The 18827-nt window shown below is 39.1% G+C and overlaps 1 protein-coding gene across 10 annotated transcripts in view; it reads left to right on the top strand.

The window, feature by feature from the left end:
- rdgC (retinal degeneration C) overlaps positions 1 to 18827 on the top strand; it is a 152109-nt gene that overhangs the window by 114666 nt on the left and 18616 nt on the right. For 5 of the 10 annotated variants that reach the window (XM_022795408.2, XM_022795428.2, XM_086991390.1 and 2 more), the window contains 5 exons: positions 4430 to 4529; positions 13495 to 13597; positions 14497 to 14569; positions 16423 to 16584; positions 17787 to 17953. In XM_022795408.2, coding sequence (XP_022651143.1) covers positions 4430 to 4529; positions 13495 to 13597; positions 14497 to 14569; positions 16423 to 16584; positions 17787 to 17953 — 605 coding nt within the window. The remainder of the gene's footprint in view (positions 1 to 4429; positions 4530 to 13494; positions 13598 to 14496; positions 14570 to 16422; positions 16585 to 17786; positions 17954 to 18827) is intronic. The other 5 variants (XM_086991694.1, XM_086991629.1, XM_086991724.1 and 2 more) reach the window with 1 other exon arrangement.

Here is an 18827-nt window from a genome sequence, read left to right as displayed (position 1 = left end):
CATAATATTAAATATTAGATATTGACGGTCCGAAACAGCAAATAACATAGAGCGGAGATGCTTTACGCCTATAACGCATATAGCAACCAAACAGGGCGATTATTTCAAACTTATAAGGAACGTGAGAATAAGGCCTTCGACGTCACGTTGATCGATCTCAATCAATAACGTGTTATAACGTGGAGCAAGGCTCTGCCAGCACCCTCCTCGTCTCAGTTGGTTGTAATTTCGGCGGGCATAATAGAGTACATTAGAAGTTGACATCTCTCAAAGGGGCCTCTTTTCTCCCTCTGTCATACGACCATTTGCCTTCAGGGCTTAAGCAGTTTTAGTTCACAGGAGACGAAGAGAATATGATGGACAAACAACACAGCAGCTAGCGCCGAACAGACAGCAAAAGAAGAAGCTAGTTTTGACTCCCTTCTATAAAATTTTGCAGGCAAGCATCACCGATCTGAGCCCAACATCTATTCTTTCATCTTTGAATTTTCCTAGAAACAGAGTAGTCTAGGGATGTATAAAAATAATATTAGCCCTCACCAAGAAAAGCCGGTACCTGCACGACTGGCAGTTCGACTCTGGGTATTAGAGAGTGGGCTGAGGTAATTATATTACAGTCAAGGTAATTAAGCGACCTTGATATGAAAGCAGATGCGAAAGTGAACCGCTGTACAACCAGTCTAATAATGGATAACATAAAAAGCAAAACGAATATTATACATCGTCAATTCTGATAGCTATACAAGTCAAGGGGGTGCATCGGATTCTCTGGCTTCTGACTGCTGATATCCGCTACGTAGAGGAACTCGCTCTCGTAGGACCTGCAGAGTCTATTTGCTTTGGCATCTTCACTAAGAAATAATAACTCCGAGTGAACGTAAGTATCAAAAAGGTTACGCTTCAACGGTGATTCTTTTCTGATAATGTCTTTATCTATTGTGAAAAATTACGTGTTTGGTTCGCTAGGGGCTTGAATCAGCGATTTGTTTTTTGAATAGGATAAACAGGACATTTTTGTCTCCTGCGTGTGTCAATTACGAACCTATCTATTTGGGCTGCTTGCCTGCATAGCATGATTTTCTAGTGTTTGTTTTGTTCTGCTGGCCGACAAAGTGTTTATTAAGCTCAAATTGTATAGAATACACCTACATATGAATGGGGATTGCGCTCGATGAAGGAAACATGCATTGTTCGACAGGGAACAGAGAAACACTTGTATTCAGTCCGAAAAGCTATTTCCGTCGGACGAACGAACCGAGAAAACTTATGTTATGAGGATGGCAACCTAGGCCACCTTTTCTATCCAACAAATCCTTCTTAGGTCTCTAGCCAAAAGGCATTTACACGCAGATCAACGCAAATGATCCTAAACGGGATATTTTAGCAAAAATATATTCGACAAAAATGTTAGGTCGTCCTTTTCAGCTCAATTTGAATATTGCTCATTGATATGTATTCACTCTTGGGTGCGGATTGAAAAGTCGAGTTTGACGTATCTTATACCTAATAGAGCTGTTTAATGCATCATACTTGAAAAACATACTATTCGAAAACAGGTTTTTTTTTCCCATTCCACATCCTCTTTTGGCTATACAATTCCAAAACCTATTTAGATTCGAATTCGCCTTAGATTCATGTATTTTTCGGACATGCTTCCGGTAACTGCAACGCAAAAAGCGCGATAGTAACTCAACCAGGAACGCTCATTTTCAGGTTTCAATATACAAACAATCCACCATTACAGTTTATGCTAGGCAACAGTATCGTCCAGAACAGATGGATCGCAATAAAAATATAGAACGCAATCGGTCTACAAAAACAGATTTCTTCGTAATAGCTGTAAATTTTTTTGAAAAAAATTTAAAATAAACTTATGGCCGCGTCACCTTGGCATAGATATTAAAAGCAAAAACACATTTGGATCTGTTTTTTGGGCTGGCAGAGAAATGGACGTCTCAATAGAATTCGATTCCGTAGTCATTTCGATGACTCGAATAAAATTTTATTTGTTTTCACTTCATAATCTGCATTGACAAGATGATCAGAATTACAGATGGCTTATCAGTCAACATATTCACTACATTCGTATTCATAAGGATCAGAGCCGTGTTGAAAGTGCTACATACATATATGAATATTACGTAGATATGTATTACTTCTTCAGCTCATCCCTTAACTAGCACTCTACTACCTACGTATAGACTTAAAAACGTACAGACAAACGGACGACTCGCCACACTATGCGATGTCAATTGTGTGTTTTAAGCACTATTGTCAGTCCATCTCCAAGGTTCTTACAGGTTTGACTGTTTAAGTCATCACGCCCACGTCGCCAGTCGTGGTATGTTGAAGACACCGTTGACTACTGACTCAGTGACAACTAGTGACTTGTAAAATCCAACAGTACTAAGCTCATGAACTCTGTGACGGCCTGAGGGAAACCTGGGCCTCCTCCGCGACTAGTCATCTCTCTAGGAAATGTTTCTTTTAACTTTGTAAAAGATACGATAAGCAAGTTATTAGCAGCAGCTACCAAAGAGAGCTGCGTCTACCCACAATTACCCAGGAAACAGATTCATTTCTAGGTTTGTATAATTGTCTTTATTGCTCTGACGCTTGTGGCTGATAGCCTAACCACGAACGTACACGCACGTAAATAAACATATATTCGAGCTCGTATATATATGTATATGTATATAAGAGCTCGTAACTGTCTGTACTTGCTGTTTTCAGCTGTCGTCTTAAACTTCTGCATTTTGCAGCCACACCATATCGATTTCTTCCGCCAGCCGTTCCCAGATTGCCGCCACCCGACTCAGTTTGCTTACCACCGTCACGCATCATGTACGCTGGGAAATAGTGGTCGCTGCAATAACCGCTGCATACAAAGACCTCAAGTTCTCTTAGGAGCAGTAAATATTTCAACGGCAGAATGACCATTACATCGTCACGCTGGCAACTTCAGCAACACTGACGGAGGCAGCCGGCTTGTTTGAGTCGGTCCAGGCGATTCGTTAAAAATTAGGGTTTAGCTTTGATGAGATTGCGTAATGTTAGAGATAAGAAAAAAACTGACGAAACGAAAATGAACATGCCAAGAGAGAATGACAATGAGAAAAACATTATCTTTTTCTCCGTTTGTTTCCGCGGTGAAAAGGTTTTGAACCGTTTGAATGGGGAAGAAATACAAGGCTGGGAAGAACGAAAAAGATCGATCTTTGCAGAATCGTCAAACGTTATGCCACGTTTATGGTAGAGAAAAGCTTTGCGATAGGGCGATAAAGTGTACCATGACGGAGCCCTGTAAACAGTAATAGCAGCAGTCGGCATCCAAGCCTCTCGGCCTGTCGCACAATGCATCACCGTCATCTCTAATTTTTCTTGGTCCTTTTTTCCAAAAATCATATAAAATATAGCCATCTCAATTGCCACATTGGCTATCCAAGACACTCTGCAAGCGCTAGGTGAATATTGCTCGTCCTCGTAGCTACCTGCTTCTGGGGTCGGTGGAAGAAGGAAACAGTGGACGCATGCAGGCAGGCAGGCAGGCGCGGCATTGGTCGTGGTTGGATGGAAAATACCAGGATAAACAAAAAAAAAAAACAGACCATTCTGCGTAAGAGAGGCATCTGTCATAATGCCAGCCACAATCGACCCACTCATTGGTCAAATTAAATAATTTGCTGCAGCGCGAGAAGAAGCAGCGAACGTCCCATCGATATGGCTCCGACGGTGTTTGGAATTTATTCGGTTTGCGAAGGACTCAAAAGTATTATCATTATGTATGTTATTAACTTGATGATGTTTCTAAAATTGACAATTCGAAAAGCTGAATATTTTGTGTTTTTCCTCAAAAAAAAAAAAAAAAAAGAATCCTTAGTTTCGTAGATTGCCTCTTTTCCACGTGTGGGTGAATTATTTACAAACTGATAACGGGGATGGTAGAAAAAAGATCAGGTGTTTGCGGCGTGCAAAACTAGAGTTCATTGAAAACGGCTGATTGTATAATGCAATGCAGACCTATAAATGTGCCCTCCCCAAATAGAGATCACCGCTTAAGCGATCTTAATATTGTTGAACAGGAACAGACAACGGAATAAGCTAGCCTAAAAGTATTCCAAAATAGCTAAAATAACCCTAATCGTTTTTTGGATAGCAAAATTCTTACCAAACGAAATGCCCCACGATTGATTGTTGCCTTATCATCGTTATCACTATTGTCTGAATCCTGTTAGTTCTACAGTGATCAAATATAACCTCAGCCTTGTTGGTTGTACATGCAAAACGGTTGTAATGCTCCCGATAGGTCGAGTAAAAAAACCTAGCTATTGGTTCATACCAATTGTCCTAAAACAAGCATGTTAACAATATGGCCTGAAATATGCGGTTACAGTTCTTATATTTTGTAATTGTCTCGGTGTATTTTCAGCTTCAGAATTTCTTTCATGATCTACTGACTCATCTGTCAAACATCAAACCTTCGGTAGCCGCCGCCATATCAAACCCGAATCCGGCAGCATCCCTGAGAGGTAAGCACAGATCAGAAGACATAAAACGATTTTATCATAAATTAATGAGGCAGCTAGAGTTATATACCACATGTTGAAAATAGGCATTATATGAATAGACCAAATATCGGCGACTAATTGTCAGAATAGCCTTATGGGTAGAAGTGGAAAAATGCCACGTTTCACCATCTATCTATGCTTAGGTAGATATGTCCACAGACAACATCCGCTACCCAGTTCTATACCGTATACATTATCGCAGTCTGCAGCTTGATGTCCTGTGCTACATGTCCTGTGCCATTTTCATGATAGCACATTGGGAAACGTGTTTGCTTGTTAAACTTTGGCGCATAAGGTTCAATCTGTCTAGGGATATTTCTATTCAAGCTTTTAATTTAGAAAAAAAAATTATGTCTAACCGCTTCCGAACCGGACGTACATGACGGGCGTAGAACATGAAGTAGTTTATATTACTATGCAAGCAGTTTGTACGTTAATTTTTACAGCTTAGATTGTACGGCTTCACCTGGAGGCAACTGATACAAAAGCAACTAGTCATTCTACCCGCGCTGAAGTTATGTTGCATGCAAACAAAAAAAAAAAGGAAAACTTAACGTTACGGCGTTACGATTAGAGATGAAAATCGTTGTACATTTTAGCAGTGCGGTTTGCATGACTTGTAGCCAATCAATTAGCGTAGAATACGATCACTCGTTCGGTGATTAAGCTAAGATCGGTGGCCACCCATGCAACGGCTATCTCCGTGCGTCAACGTTGCCACGTAGTTTTTATATGGTTTGTTGTATACATATATTTGTTATGATTTGGAGTATGTTGAGACCTAAGCAACAAGGATTCTTATAGTCGTTTACCAGAGCTCTGACTATTATTTTATATAAAATCCTTGACTATTTTTCATATTTATATAGTAAAAAAAATTAATCAACTTTCAAGACTTCGCTAAAGGTTAACTTCAAAATATAGTGCCAGCGTTGTGATTTTGATTTTGACACAGATCGACAAGCTTCGATCATGTCCTTTTGCAATAATTTTCACGGAAATGCTTGTTACCATCTCTGAACGGTTTGTGTTCATAAGCAATTCGACCGGAGTTTTCCCTTCAAGCTTTTCGATATACTCTATAGAATAATGAGTATTCTTTATATCATTTTTATAATCATTATACTTCGTTGGGCATATCAATTGTGATACGGTCTTTTAGTTGCGAATTTCGTAATAGAGTAAATCGTCATTATAGTAGGAAGGCTTTCAAGCATATTTCAAGATTGGGTAGAATGTTTCAGAACCTATTATTATAGCCATAGAGTACGATCGAAGGCTATATTTAATGCCGGAGTTAAGCTTCTAGACAGATAGGCTAGCATGTTTAGATTGACGCTTAACGTTTCTCCTCACAAAGATATAAAATCCGCTCGCTGATGTAAACGTTGCACAGCGTAAGGCAGTCTGCGCCGGTCTCAGTTGTATCGACGTTAAGAAAGTCTGATACTTCATTATTCCTACAAACTGACTGGGCTAATGAAAAAGTGTCGATTGTTTTCACGAATGTTTTTTTTTTTTTTTTTTTTTTTTTTTTTCGGAAATCACATATCTCCGCTAATTTAGTATTAGTGTAGGTATCAAGACCGAGATTGGGTAGCAGTAAATGTGCTAAAATTGTTAAATGTTACACTCAGACCGATGATAGAGAACGCTTTGAAAATGTATGAGATATCAATTTTATAATGCTACTACGATAAGGACATCAGACTGGATTCTGGAAATTTAAATGTGAAAGAGGAGTGATTGATCAGTTCCGAGGAACGTTAATGAAGTAATTGTGAAAAGTGGACAAGAAGGTACCATGATATCACACAATTTCGAACCATTTGAAAATTACAAACAAGATGTTCAGAAAGAGTCGTTGACTTCAAGCGGTTCATCACATGTGATCAAAAGTGGCCAATAATGTGCTAATGAGAAAAATATATTACATAACTTGTGCCAAAGCCCAGACTAAGCCAAACGAGATGACACTATATGCTTGATGTAACTGGAGAAGAATCATGCATCATGAGTTACTGCTGCTTTGCGGAATGACTCATTTCGACCTCTTCCGTCAGTAACTGAGAAGATTACAACAAGCCATTAAAAAAAATGGATTGAAACTAGTGAACAGAAAAGTCGTCGTGCCTTACCACCACAATGCCAGAATACGTAGATCTTCAGCTACCAGCCAAAAATTAAAGGACATATCGCTGGGATCTTATCTTGCACCGTCGGACAATCATCTATGTCTCTCTCTGCAGAATTTTCTTAATGGCGTTATTTTAGTGTCAACGGAGGGATCATACAGATATCACTGGTTGTAATCTCGCTCAAAAATCACGAACACTCTACAATAATGGGGTGATGACGTTTCCAAAAAAAAAAAAAAGACAAAATAATTATCGATCGCAATGGTGCATATTTAATTAGTTAATTAATATTTTTATAAAATTTAGAAAATATTTGCTTTGCTTTGCTTTGCTTTTAGTTTAAAAGCAGTCTATGATTTTTCAACGAGCTAGTTTAATGTTCTTATGTAAGCGCAAGGTAGGAATCATGTGATTTCCAAAAGCGAACGTGCGTGTGCGACACGTAACACGTAAGATTGTGCAACAGTTATCCTGTCAGAGCATGCACGCCAATGGTGGGATCTTTCCACATTACGCAACACGAAATTTAGAAAACTTCCGTTCGAGAGAAGAGCTTATATCACTTGCAACGTGAGTTGGCGGAAGAGGCAAAACCTTAAAAGTAAAAAAAAAAAACATCTTCCTTACCGCCGTCGTATCCCAGCCCATAGATATTGTAAATAGTAAAGGATGCCCAGTGCGATGCGAGAAACTTAAAAATCCAGAAAGCAAACGCTGTAGCGAAAACGCAAGGAACGCCGGATTGTAATTATAACATTAAAAAGCATGCTCCAATACACTTACCGAAATCTATGGCCGAAAAACGGTTAGGGCAACCTGACCATTATATAAATTAATCAAAGTATAAGCTAATAATTTGAAAAGTTATACGCAAAGTTACGGCATTTTTTCTTTATCCATTCTGTCGTAGAGTTAAAAATTCAGTGTATTTAGCCAACTATGAGAAATTCATGACCGATAAAGGCGCTAGCAGCTTCAGTTGTCTCATAAGGGTATAATGTCCTATCGACGAGGCTAATCTTGAAGCTTACCCTGCTTTCGGTTCAATTTTAAGAGAATCTAGTAATTATCGTTAAGCCATATTGTAGGCTCAATATTTGCTTAGCGAAGGCTTTGCGCAATGAGACTGCTACCCTTTGGGTTTCCTATTATTCTATTTAGATATTCATGGCTGATTCGCAGCTTCCAAAGTACAAAATGAATATATTATCTGTTGCACAAGTACCAAGCGTAAAAAATTAGGGACACGTTTCAAGGTGGATGAGTTGTCTACGACACAAGGTGCAGGACCACCAAACGGGTAGTAAGCTTCTCGACCCTCATGGGAGTATATAAGGCCCAGCCTCACCTCTGGCAGCATTTTTTTTATACAGCGGATACAAGTATTCCGTTTTGACATGTTCATTTGCCATATTCTTTTATACTTTTAAATCGACACAGGCTCAACCTAGAAATGCGCCCCAATGATGGCCGGTTAGTTGGTAAGGTTGCAAGCGTCCATATTCTTCAGAACCATACTCCCGCAAGGAGCGGTTTTAAGTTCGACACCTCAAAAACAAGTTTCGGATAACTTGCAAGAAAAAAATATAACCAGATTTACATCACTCAAACTACCTACGAGAAACAATGATGTTAATAACTCAAATAATACTTTCTTTTCCTTTTTTTTTTTTAATTTAAAAAAGTATAGGAGACTTCATTTGGTTGCGTTCGAGTCCAGTCAGTCACAGGCTGTCAACGGTTGTTCTTTTCAACTTTTTGTTTGTCTTGTAGCCAACATGACAAATGCTGGAGACTCGTCAGTCTCAAATTACTGTCTTCTGCCCTGATAGTAACTTCAGTTTATGATGTAATAGTATGAACGTTCCTTATATATATAGATTTTGTTAGGTTTATGTAAGCGTGCTCCACCTGTTCGTACGCAATCGAGCGATTTATCATGAGGCTGCAGGAACAATCCAACAGTTGGATAACTATATGTGGCGTTATAAAAGGTCCAGTCAGAGACCGGGTTCAAACTGTCAGATGCTGGAGTAAACTACCGGCTTCATTAGAGAGAATAGCGCCATTGGTCCGGCGCCATTTTGAAATTCCCGCACCCATTTAGAAATCATTTTCTAACATATAGTCGGACTGATCTTTCGGACCTAATCGAGCGCTTTTGGATACAACCTTAAACGATGCAAATAGCTCACATTGCGCTTCCTTATACATAACTAGTGGTCAGATAACTGTGTTATGTGAATTGTAAGTTAAGTACGGTAATTCAATGCATCGATCAACTGTTTTTCACTATATATAGATATAGATATAGAATACAAAGACTATTTTTATTACACGTTTATTAACAAATGCTTAGCTAAAACATTGAACCACAAGCTACGAAAGAGTTTCAGTGAGAGGAATATTTGTCTGCTATTTCTTGCCATCTAGCCAGCAAAGCTGATTTTATAACGTTTCCTCTCCTTGCACACTTTTGCAACAGGATGTAATTTGCCTTACGTATGGCAGTGGAACAAATATAGGTTCATCGAAAACGACGTGAGGTAATGCGCTTTTCAAAAATATAGGTAGTAGATTAACTCAGGTTTGTGAAATTTCCTACAGCTGCAAAATACTAGTAGTTTCGCAACCAGTATATGGGCTTTTGGCCAATACAGGACATCGCCGCGTACTGCGCTGTATTATTTTTTTTTATTTTATATTTTTTATATATTTCAGCAAAAGAAATTTAACTTTTCTCATATGTCAACCTCATATTTCTTTTATCTAGCATAAAACTGTCACAGAAATATCAGAATTAGAATTTCATAAATGCTTCAAGGTGGGGAACGAAGCTGATGAAACGTCCCCACGACAGCCTACTATAGAAAGGGCAATATCACCAGGATTTAATCAATATTTCTCGTTTTATGAAAGAATCTCCGACCAATATCGATCAGCCGTTTTGTCGACGATCCAGGACCCCATTTTTAAATTCGGGTTTCGGTAAAGTTCCGTCATTGGTAGGAACCTGAAATAATGGATTATACAGTTTGCAACTAGATTTAACGTTATATAGTTTTACATTTATATGTATATTATCACAGGAACGGCTTGTTCCGATAGCCCTAGTTAGAGCTAATAATGTTAAGGTTGGTCAACATATTGGTGTGAAACCCCTGACGAATAGAACAATCATTTCATCAATGAAATGAGGAAATCTATCTCTTGAGATCAGTCAAATTAATTTCACTTAGACAGAGTTTGCAGTCGTTTTTTCTGGCCAATGTATAATAGCCTGACAATAGGCCCGCATCTAAAACTAATAACAAGACGAAAAAGTGCTACGCTTTTAGCGTACTTTTTTTCAAACACAGAACTTGCAAAAACTCTAGTTCTTTTTAAATTTTCGAACGAGACCTGGGCAAAACGTTCTGTGCATCAGGAGTAAAAAATTGGCCTTGCTAGTAGCGCAAGTGGCGACATAGTGAGCTCTGAAATTCCGCGCAGCAAACCCTAGTTTCGGTATCGTCCTCATGTTTGAAAACGGCCTGAAAAAAGGTCTGCGTTCATGACGTTTTGAGATAGGTGCCACTGTTTTCTCGTGACCACCTCATTATGCATCGACAACCAACGCAATAGCGATTAGCTTAATTCAATTTCGAATAGAGCGTATTTTTGCCTGCCCAGTTCCATATGGTAGGTCATTCAGTATAAAAAGAGACAAACGTTAATCTTATATATCAACACGAGGCTATTTTATAACGGCGCGACATTTCAGAGCATTTTTATTTCGTATGTATTTGTAACCTAAGAGCATTTGCTCGGATATCGTCAGCTCGGGCTTTAAGTAAGCAAGTTGTGTTAAATTAAAAAATCAAGTTGTTTTCGAGTATAGGCTCTAGCCTAGAACTACAGCAGTTATGCAGCTCGCTGTACGAACTCAATATTCAATGGATATCCAATTACTAGAAAAACTTTGCCGAAGAAGGCCTCGTACAAAAGTAAATAACGAAGATTTGAGGGCTCTGGATATTTAGAAGCTAATTTATTATACAGGAGCGTTAACGCCGAAATTTGGTACATGAAAAATAGCATATTAACCACTTGGATGGAATTAATATAGTCAAAAAATTGTACAAACCAATACTACACGACTTGGACAAAAATTAAAAAACGGAAACGCAGACACGCTTGTTTTCCTGTCACAGATTTTATGTTACAACAGTGACACGTTTTTGTACCGAAATTTATTTTATTACGAAAAAGAGAATCTAGGATAATTGCAGACAGCTACATTAGTGAGTGGATGCCACTGAACCCGCGGGACGCCATATTAAAGCAAATTTACGGCTGAAAAAGCTTATGGTGCCTGTTTAATGGACTAATGCAGGTGTTATTCGCTACAGGTTCATGAGGCCTGGTTCATCAATTACGGTCGAAATGTATTGTCAACGGTTGGAGAAGGTGATAAAAAAAACTCTTCTTAACTATTAAGTAGTTAAGCAAAGATAAACATCGCTCGACCTCACGTCGTAGTCGTCCCACCATCGCATGCCCTGCCACGCACAATGGCAAAAACGCAGAAGTTACATGTGGAAACCCTGTGTCATTTACCATTCTCGCTAGACACTGCTCCCGCAGATTACCACTTCTTTTTGAATCTCGAGAACTTTCTAATAGACACATTTTTCAGAGCTGAACGCGATGTCGAAATTGCGTTCCGAAACATTGTAGACTTTCGTGCTCCAAACCTCTACGGCAGCAAGATGAACAAATCATTATCCAGATGGCAGATAGTTATCAATAATAACAGTGCACACTTCGACTCAAAGGTACAGAAATAAGCCAATGAAAAAACTATAAAAGTTAAGGCTAACCGTGTTAGGTTTCATACTAACGAACTAACATATACATGCGGCACCTACCATGTCAGTCCTTGAAAAGGTAGTGTTAAGTTTAAATTAGATCTCCTGCCAAACATTTTTACCTAGAGACGCCATAAGCTCCCGCAGTTCCTCAAGCTCCTCGTTTCGAGCAAATTTCTCATACTTTGTTTCCGCCTATTTCTCTGCTTTGCCTCGGGGCGGAACCGTGCCTCTTTTTCGAGGGATAGGGTATATGCAACGAATATGGTAAGCTGGCAAGATCGAAAATATGTCCCAGTGCTTCCACTTATTCTCCCATTGCTATAGTTAGCCCCTTTATGCTAGTTGCTGTTACTCTTGCTTACTGACGCGAAATGGTTCTATATATGATCGATTAGGTTGACGAAGTAAAATTCTCGTTATTCAATGTGTGGAGTGTGGATGAGGTAACGGTGCCTGATCCATTTGCTCCGTCGTTCGCAAGCCGCTCGCAGAGGATTAATGCCGTCCTCTCTTCATTTACCTTTGAGAAACATTTTGCAATTGCGATCTTTGGTTTTTCCTTGTTGTTGTCTTGTTCCGTTTTATCGTTACATCCACGTGCCGTCCGGGACGCCCCGACTTCTCGGTTTCACGACTGTGCTACGCGTAATAAAAAGGCGCCCTAATAGAACCGTTCAAAGTTTATCATTATTAGAAAGATCATACGAATTGATTTTTACTGAGATATTGGAGAATTTATATGATGTGAAATATTAAACATACTCACGGTTAAGTAGGCTGACAAAAAAAAAAGAGAGAGAGAGAGAGAGAGACACGCCAGCTCAGATTCCGCAATGCGCGAACATTCAAAACGAGATAATGCACTGCTGTGGCCATGGACTCGAGGGCGGAGTGTGCAACAGCAAATGTCCAAACTAAGCTCACGTAAACGTGTACGCAAAATGCGCATAGGTTATTCACTGTTATTATTTTCCGAAACTTTTAAATCTAGTCAAGAAGATTTCATCTCACTATTATCTGCCTTTATTCAAGCAAGCCAGATGTTTACCATAAGACTGATCATAAACATTCCGCTTTCTATCTATAAGCCGTTTATTTCATTGTTTTTTGTGTCCGAATTCATTGAAGCGTAGATATCTGCATCTGGTGTATGTATGTGTTTCAGTGCGGCGTTTGGAGATGCGACTTGACTTCCTCGTAAGTTAGTGGGCACTGAAAACTTTTTATTGAAATACAAAAGTACGGCTCTTTTTGTCAGTTACGGTAAAAATTACGATTCTGTCGGCGTTTGTAACCACAATTATTTCTGCGGTTGATGAATAAGCAGAATTTGCAGAAATTGGTTGCTTTATTTCTGAATATACGCAACATGTTTTCAATCTTGCAGTCCATGATTGAGTCCTAACATAAGGTCTAAGCTCCCCCGGGACTACCGGGGAGATATAATAATTTATCTAACTAAAGAATAAACGGTAATGTAATGGTTTTCTCACTTATATTAAAAGCTTTTTCATTGGCTTATATGCAAAGTCGCACTTTAATTACGTCTCTTCCATGTTTACTTTACTCGACAAATTACGACTAGGTTTAGGGCTCGTCCTCTTTCACTACCTTGAAGTTGGTAACAAGTTGGAAACAAACGATATCGCAAAAAAATCCACTGGATTTATTTTAGCTAAGATAACCTACGCAATATTTTGAAAGCTGAACCTGACCTGCTATTATATTTCGTTAGATCAGAGGAAAAACGGATCTAGAGGTTGTTAAGAAAGGCGGTTCATACAGATTTTAAAAGGAACTGCCTTCATAAATTTTCGTTTGTTGATGACAACTAATAATCATTATTGGTAGTTTGTTTGTTTGTTTGTTTGACCATAAACCATCACAACTCGAAGATCTCTTATGTTGCCTTTTGGTGTCGGAATCATTTTGCAGGCCTTGAACCCCTACCAAAGGACCAACTACGTCTCGCAGCTGCCGAAGCGGAACTCTACCGGAACACTGATCCAAATGAAATTATCGTCGAAGAGACCTACAGGTAGATGAGCAGCTGAAAAGCACGTGGCATTTTGCCAAAATTAATCACTCCTATCACATTTATTTAGTTATATGAGTAATGAAGGTATGATATTCATTTACATCTATCTTAAAAAACGAATAAGAATGACTGAATTCTTTAAACGTAGATCTGCTAACCGCTGTTATAACCTCTACGATTTCATGATGATGGAAGTTTCGTGGTCTTTGGAAAAATAAGTATTCAAATAAAGTAATGCAAATCTGTGCAGTTGCAAAACTTTAAACGGTCTTTCTATGGCTAGTTGCGTAATATTTCAGCACCGTAGGCTACTGAGATTGCCCAGACACCTTGGTCTTACCCAGAACGGTTATGGGTATATATTTAACTTTTATTTAGATATATTTAACTAACAAATATTTGCCACCCACATTTGTAACATAAAGAACTTACACTGATCAATTTATCTAAGGTTTGCAAAAATCACAGCCATCAAGTCCAATATAAAATTTTTGAGGAAAAATTTTTTTAAAAAATTTTGCCACTACCACGTTTACAAGTTACTACCTATGTGCCACAAGTATACATTCAATGTAAAGTATACCGGTAGCAATTATGAAATTCAATTATCAAAAATGCATTGTACTGATTTGCAGCCATAAACTATTTTTTCTCCTGGGCCGTCTTAATGCTCGCCTGGTATATCAGCCTCTATGTTTCAAGTTTTACGTCACGTATCGCCGTTAGGCATTCAGTCAGACGGCTGGCTGGCTCCCAGCACGAAACGAACTGCGTATCTATGCCCGGGTCGAACCTAGACCACAACGTGTCTTTAAGACTAGCAAGCGAACACTAATCTATCATGGGGACGAGTATGTCAGCCTGGTGTGATTTTCTTTATTTCATACGGACTTTTCCAGAGGAGCTCATCTTGAGCCGCCATTCACCTCGCAACATGTCAACCAGCTAATTCAATCCTTTAAGGAAAGAAGGGTAAGTGATAAGATAAAAAGTGCATGATTTTTTTTACCTTGGAAGATGGTCGAAACGTAATAGTTAACAAGGGTGTGTGCGGTCAAGCTCGTCCAATTGCGATCCAAAAGTTGTTACTTATTCATTTTATCTAACAATGAATCTATACAATAGACGACAACATCTACTGACTGAAGCTAACGTACCGTCGGTTGACTATTTATCCAAAGAAAAACTTTACCCCATCAAATTTTCCCGTCAAACATCAGGTGGCTCATCGGGTCGTTAGAGTGAGTAGCAAGACCTGGTTTCCTTTGCTAATGCCCATCGCAGATGGGTTGAATTGTATTGCCATATTATTCTTGCTTGATGTGGCTTCTCGAACCTTTACAGTTAACATGGAGCTATAGAATGCTCGTACCATTGCATCGGTTGTACGTTCCGTGTAAGCGCATTTCGTTCTCTTCCTTCGCTTGTATAAATAAACGTCAGTCTTTTGTTTCAACAATTTCTGCATCGTTCGACGCTTCTTCTTCTCAAGGGTAGACTTCACAGATCTGTCGCTGTATTAAACCTCTACCTATACTTTGAAGTTATTACCAATGACGACAGCGATGAAATAGACGGCCGATACGGACTGTTTTAGGGTTGCTTACAACAAAACGACTCGAAGTCTCTACCCTTCGAAGCTCAAAAATCAATTTCACTCCATTCACCTGAAGCCGAGCCTCTTTTAAAAATTTCATCGATCCTTCAGATCAGAGAACAGCTACAAGTATGACTTGAATATACGAAGCAATGAAATTCTTATGGCAATATTGTTTTAGGTCACTCAAACGTTGATTAGTATAGCGTATGAAGAGTGCACAACGGGACAGTAACTCGAAGCGTTAACAATTTGTATTTCAAAATGAGGTGTTTCGCCTCTGTAATAGCATATGCAGATCTACGTTCACCAAAAGCATATACCTTCGTTTATTCTACCAGGGCAAACATGGAGCATTGTGCTTATTACCCACATGTCTCATACAGGTAGAAGATTTGTTGCTGTCAGTATTGCCAGATGCGGGGTAAGTGTTAAAAAGGCGCAAATCAGTATCTTGTCCAACCTTATTGCCGATTTCTTCCTGCACACTACACTGTTGTCGACACCTATCGTTCTTGAAGTTTACATAATTCACGATCGTAAACCAACGGTGGCAGACATGATACAGGTTTTGCTTTGATACAGAATCGTAGTCGCTGGGCCGCTCTCACCGGGCTTAAGTAATGCCACACAGTGCGCTTATTGTTCAAATACTATGGTTTTGAAAGAAAGAACGGGATTATTTCATTTATGCACGTGTTTCAGATATTTTGTCAGAGATTACCTAACTATTTGTGTTAGAAATAAGTATAAGGCAAACAGTTGTGTATCTCTCGATCAGGATGTCCATTTGTAGCGATGGTCTTCGCACCATGCCAGATCTCTTCATACCTCTGAATAATTGGCCCACTTCGACTTATACAGCTTAACCTATTTAAGTTGATCCGCATTACGTCACCGTTACGGCAATAGTGTCATTGTTGAAACTTCTAGTAATTCCTTTTTAATCCATTGCTTTACATATTCTCCCGTAAGGTACCCGCACCTCTGCTAATGATCGAGGATCACGTGATTGTATATGATACGCTGTTGTTGAAACGTCAACGTCACGAAAAAAGCATATACTGAATTGAATTGTAGAATAGAATTAGTAGTCAGAAGACGCTGATTCATGATATAACAAAATTCTACAAAAACTAATGCGTTTCAACGAAAGGTCAAAGTATATCACGAAATACAGATAAGCGATGTTACGTATGCTTGTGTGTGGCTGGCTTGCTCGTTGCAGACGTTACATGCAAGGTACGTTCTTACCATTATCCACGAGGCGCGATATTTTCTACGGCAGATGCCTAATCTATCAACTGCATCAACCGCTTTTGCCAAGCAGATCACCGTCGTTGGTGATTTGCACGGAAAACTCGATGATCTACTAACAGTTTTTTACAAGGTAGGGGCCAGTTAGATATATGAAGAGTGCACAACGGGACAGTAACTCGAAGCGTTAACAATTTGTATTTCAAAATGAGGTGTTTCGCCTCTGTCAGCAGATTTGACCTCTCATTTTATTATATTTTTATAGATCTAACTGCTTGTGGTTATTTACTGTAAGGTTGCTTATGTTCCTAACTTTCATCGGTCCAGGCTAAATTTTAGGACGCCCGTGGCTGTAATCTGCTCTAGCTATAAGCAATGAACAATGTAGGTGAAATATTTACCACTGAATAGCAATTTCATAGAAGGTGTTTCTTGTAGTAGTTTGAGGTAAACGAATCAAGTTTAGGGCCGGTTTACGTTAAGCGATTCGATATGGTTTATGATGATTACCGGCGTCCTATAAGCACCTATACTGATTATACCTTGGACCTATGGTGATATGCAGAAATGTGTGATGAAATTTGTCGCCTTTGTCATGCCAAATGCCAAGAGGTCACGTTTTGAGCGGATGGTTTTGGCTTATCTTAACCTTTTACGTTTAACCTGTTACACCCCTGATATACTAACTTCATAAAGCTCAAAAATATGGCATGGAGACCCAAGTTCAACTTAATACACATTTACTAAGCCTGTCAGCGCGCGTGCACTAACCTTGACATCTAGATGCCGGCTAATTCTTTTATATGTAAGCTATCTAAGCTAAGATCCGGCTAGTTCTTTTATATGTCTAACTTTTCTAAGTGAAAGCTATATTACTAAGTGTAAGAAATGATGTAGTTAATGCTGATTGGCCCTATTGGTCTAGTTCTGGTTATTGTTGCATGACAAATAATTGGTGCTCTTGCATGTAAAAATAATTTATCCTCCAAAAAAAACATGTATCCTCCAAAGGCTCGGGCAAGCAATGCCTCACTCTAGATTTTTACTCGATTGTCCACTGCCTCATCAACCCAGATTTCGATATCGGTAACGAACAGAGCGTTCAATTGCTACCATTCTCCATATAACGAAGTAATTAATAAAAATGTAATCACGTTTCATCTATAGTTAGGCTCCATTGTGGAAACTATCGTAAAATCATACCTGTACTACGTGTAGCATTTACTTCTCTTCAAGAGTCTTTAAGAGGAAAAGTAGGGACCTCAGAAGGGCCGGATTAGTCTAGAACTACAAGCGGTACTTTTAGCACGCTGAATTGAAAATGTGTACTTCCAGAATGGCCTACCGTCAAAGGACAACCCGTACGTGTTCAACGGCGATTTTGTCGATCGTGGCATTCACTCCGTCGAAGTTTTAATGCTGTTGTTACTTTGCATGCTCGTGTGGAAGGACTGCGTTTTCCTCAACCGTGGCAACCATGAAGACTTTAACGTTAATCTTAGGTAAGTACATTATAGATTTAGTGCGCGATCAGCCGCCCTGGTGGAAGAATTTTCGTGAAGATGTAAATAGGCTGCAAGGTGCGATTACCTCTGATACAAAGTGCAAATGCCATTTCTAATCGTGAAGCCAAACCGAAGTTCCTATCTAGCAGATCTGTTATTAGTTGAGGTATTAGAGACTACACGTAGAAGTTGCGTTGCCTCTTCTCGTTTAAATTCTATGAAAGATGAAAATTGCTTGTAATATAACTACTAAAGACAGACGCGCTTTTAGCCGCTGTTTATGATGAATGGAACGATCGTCGTAAACTGTAAAAAAAATCTTGCGCAGCATGACATATGTAGAATGTTGTAGCAAACCTTCCACTTTAGAGAGCCACAGCAACGGACCAAGTTCCCGATCGTAAGAGCAAGCCCTGTAGCGGATTTCATATTTCAACTATCCTCAGATAACAAATCTCGAATTTACGTGACTGCAGAGAATATTTCACAATTTCGGCCAGCAACAAGACAGGACACCTATAAATTGATTCAAAATTGGGTTGGACGAGCGTTATTTTTTCGATGAAATCTCGGTTAAAATACGCAGCTACAGTTTCTTGATTTGGTAAGCCAAGATGACAATTCAAGATAACGGGCGACTAGCGTAGAAAGGTGTGATGTATTGCTAATATCTATGGCACACTTTTGTGAGCTAAAGTGTGCTCCAGATATACAGATTTTTAGGTCGTTAGCTGCCCTGATAAGTACCATGAAATTCTGTTCGTAGTCGACTATTAGCCTTAGTCTGTTTAAACCCGAAATAGATATTTTCTATTTTTAAATGTTGTTTAAAAAGACTTATCTTACCCCGGACATTACGAGAGCTCAACAG

The sequence above is a fragment of the Varroa destructor genome, unplaced genomic scaffold (genome assembly GCF_002443255.2).
Source record: "Varroa destructor unplaced genomic scaffold, Vdes_3.0 BEIS01000001.1, whole genome shotgun sequence".
In the NCBI taxonomy this organism is placed as follows: Eukaryota; Metazoa; Arthropoda; class Arachnida; order Mesostigmata; family Varroidae; genus Varroa; species Varroa destructor.
The sequence above is the reverse complement of the archived record's forward strand: the minus strand, read 5'-3'. Positions and strand labels throughout refer to the sequence as shown.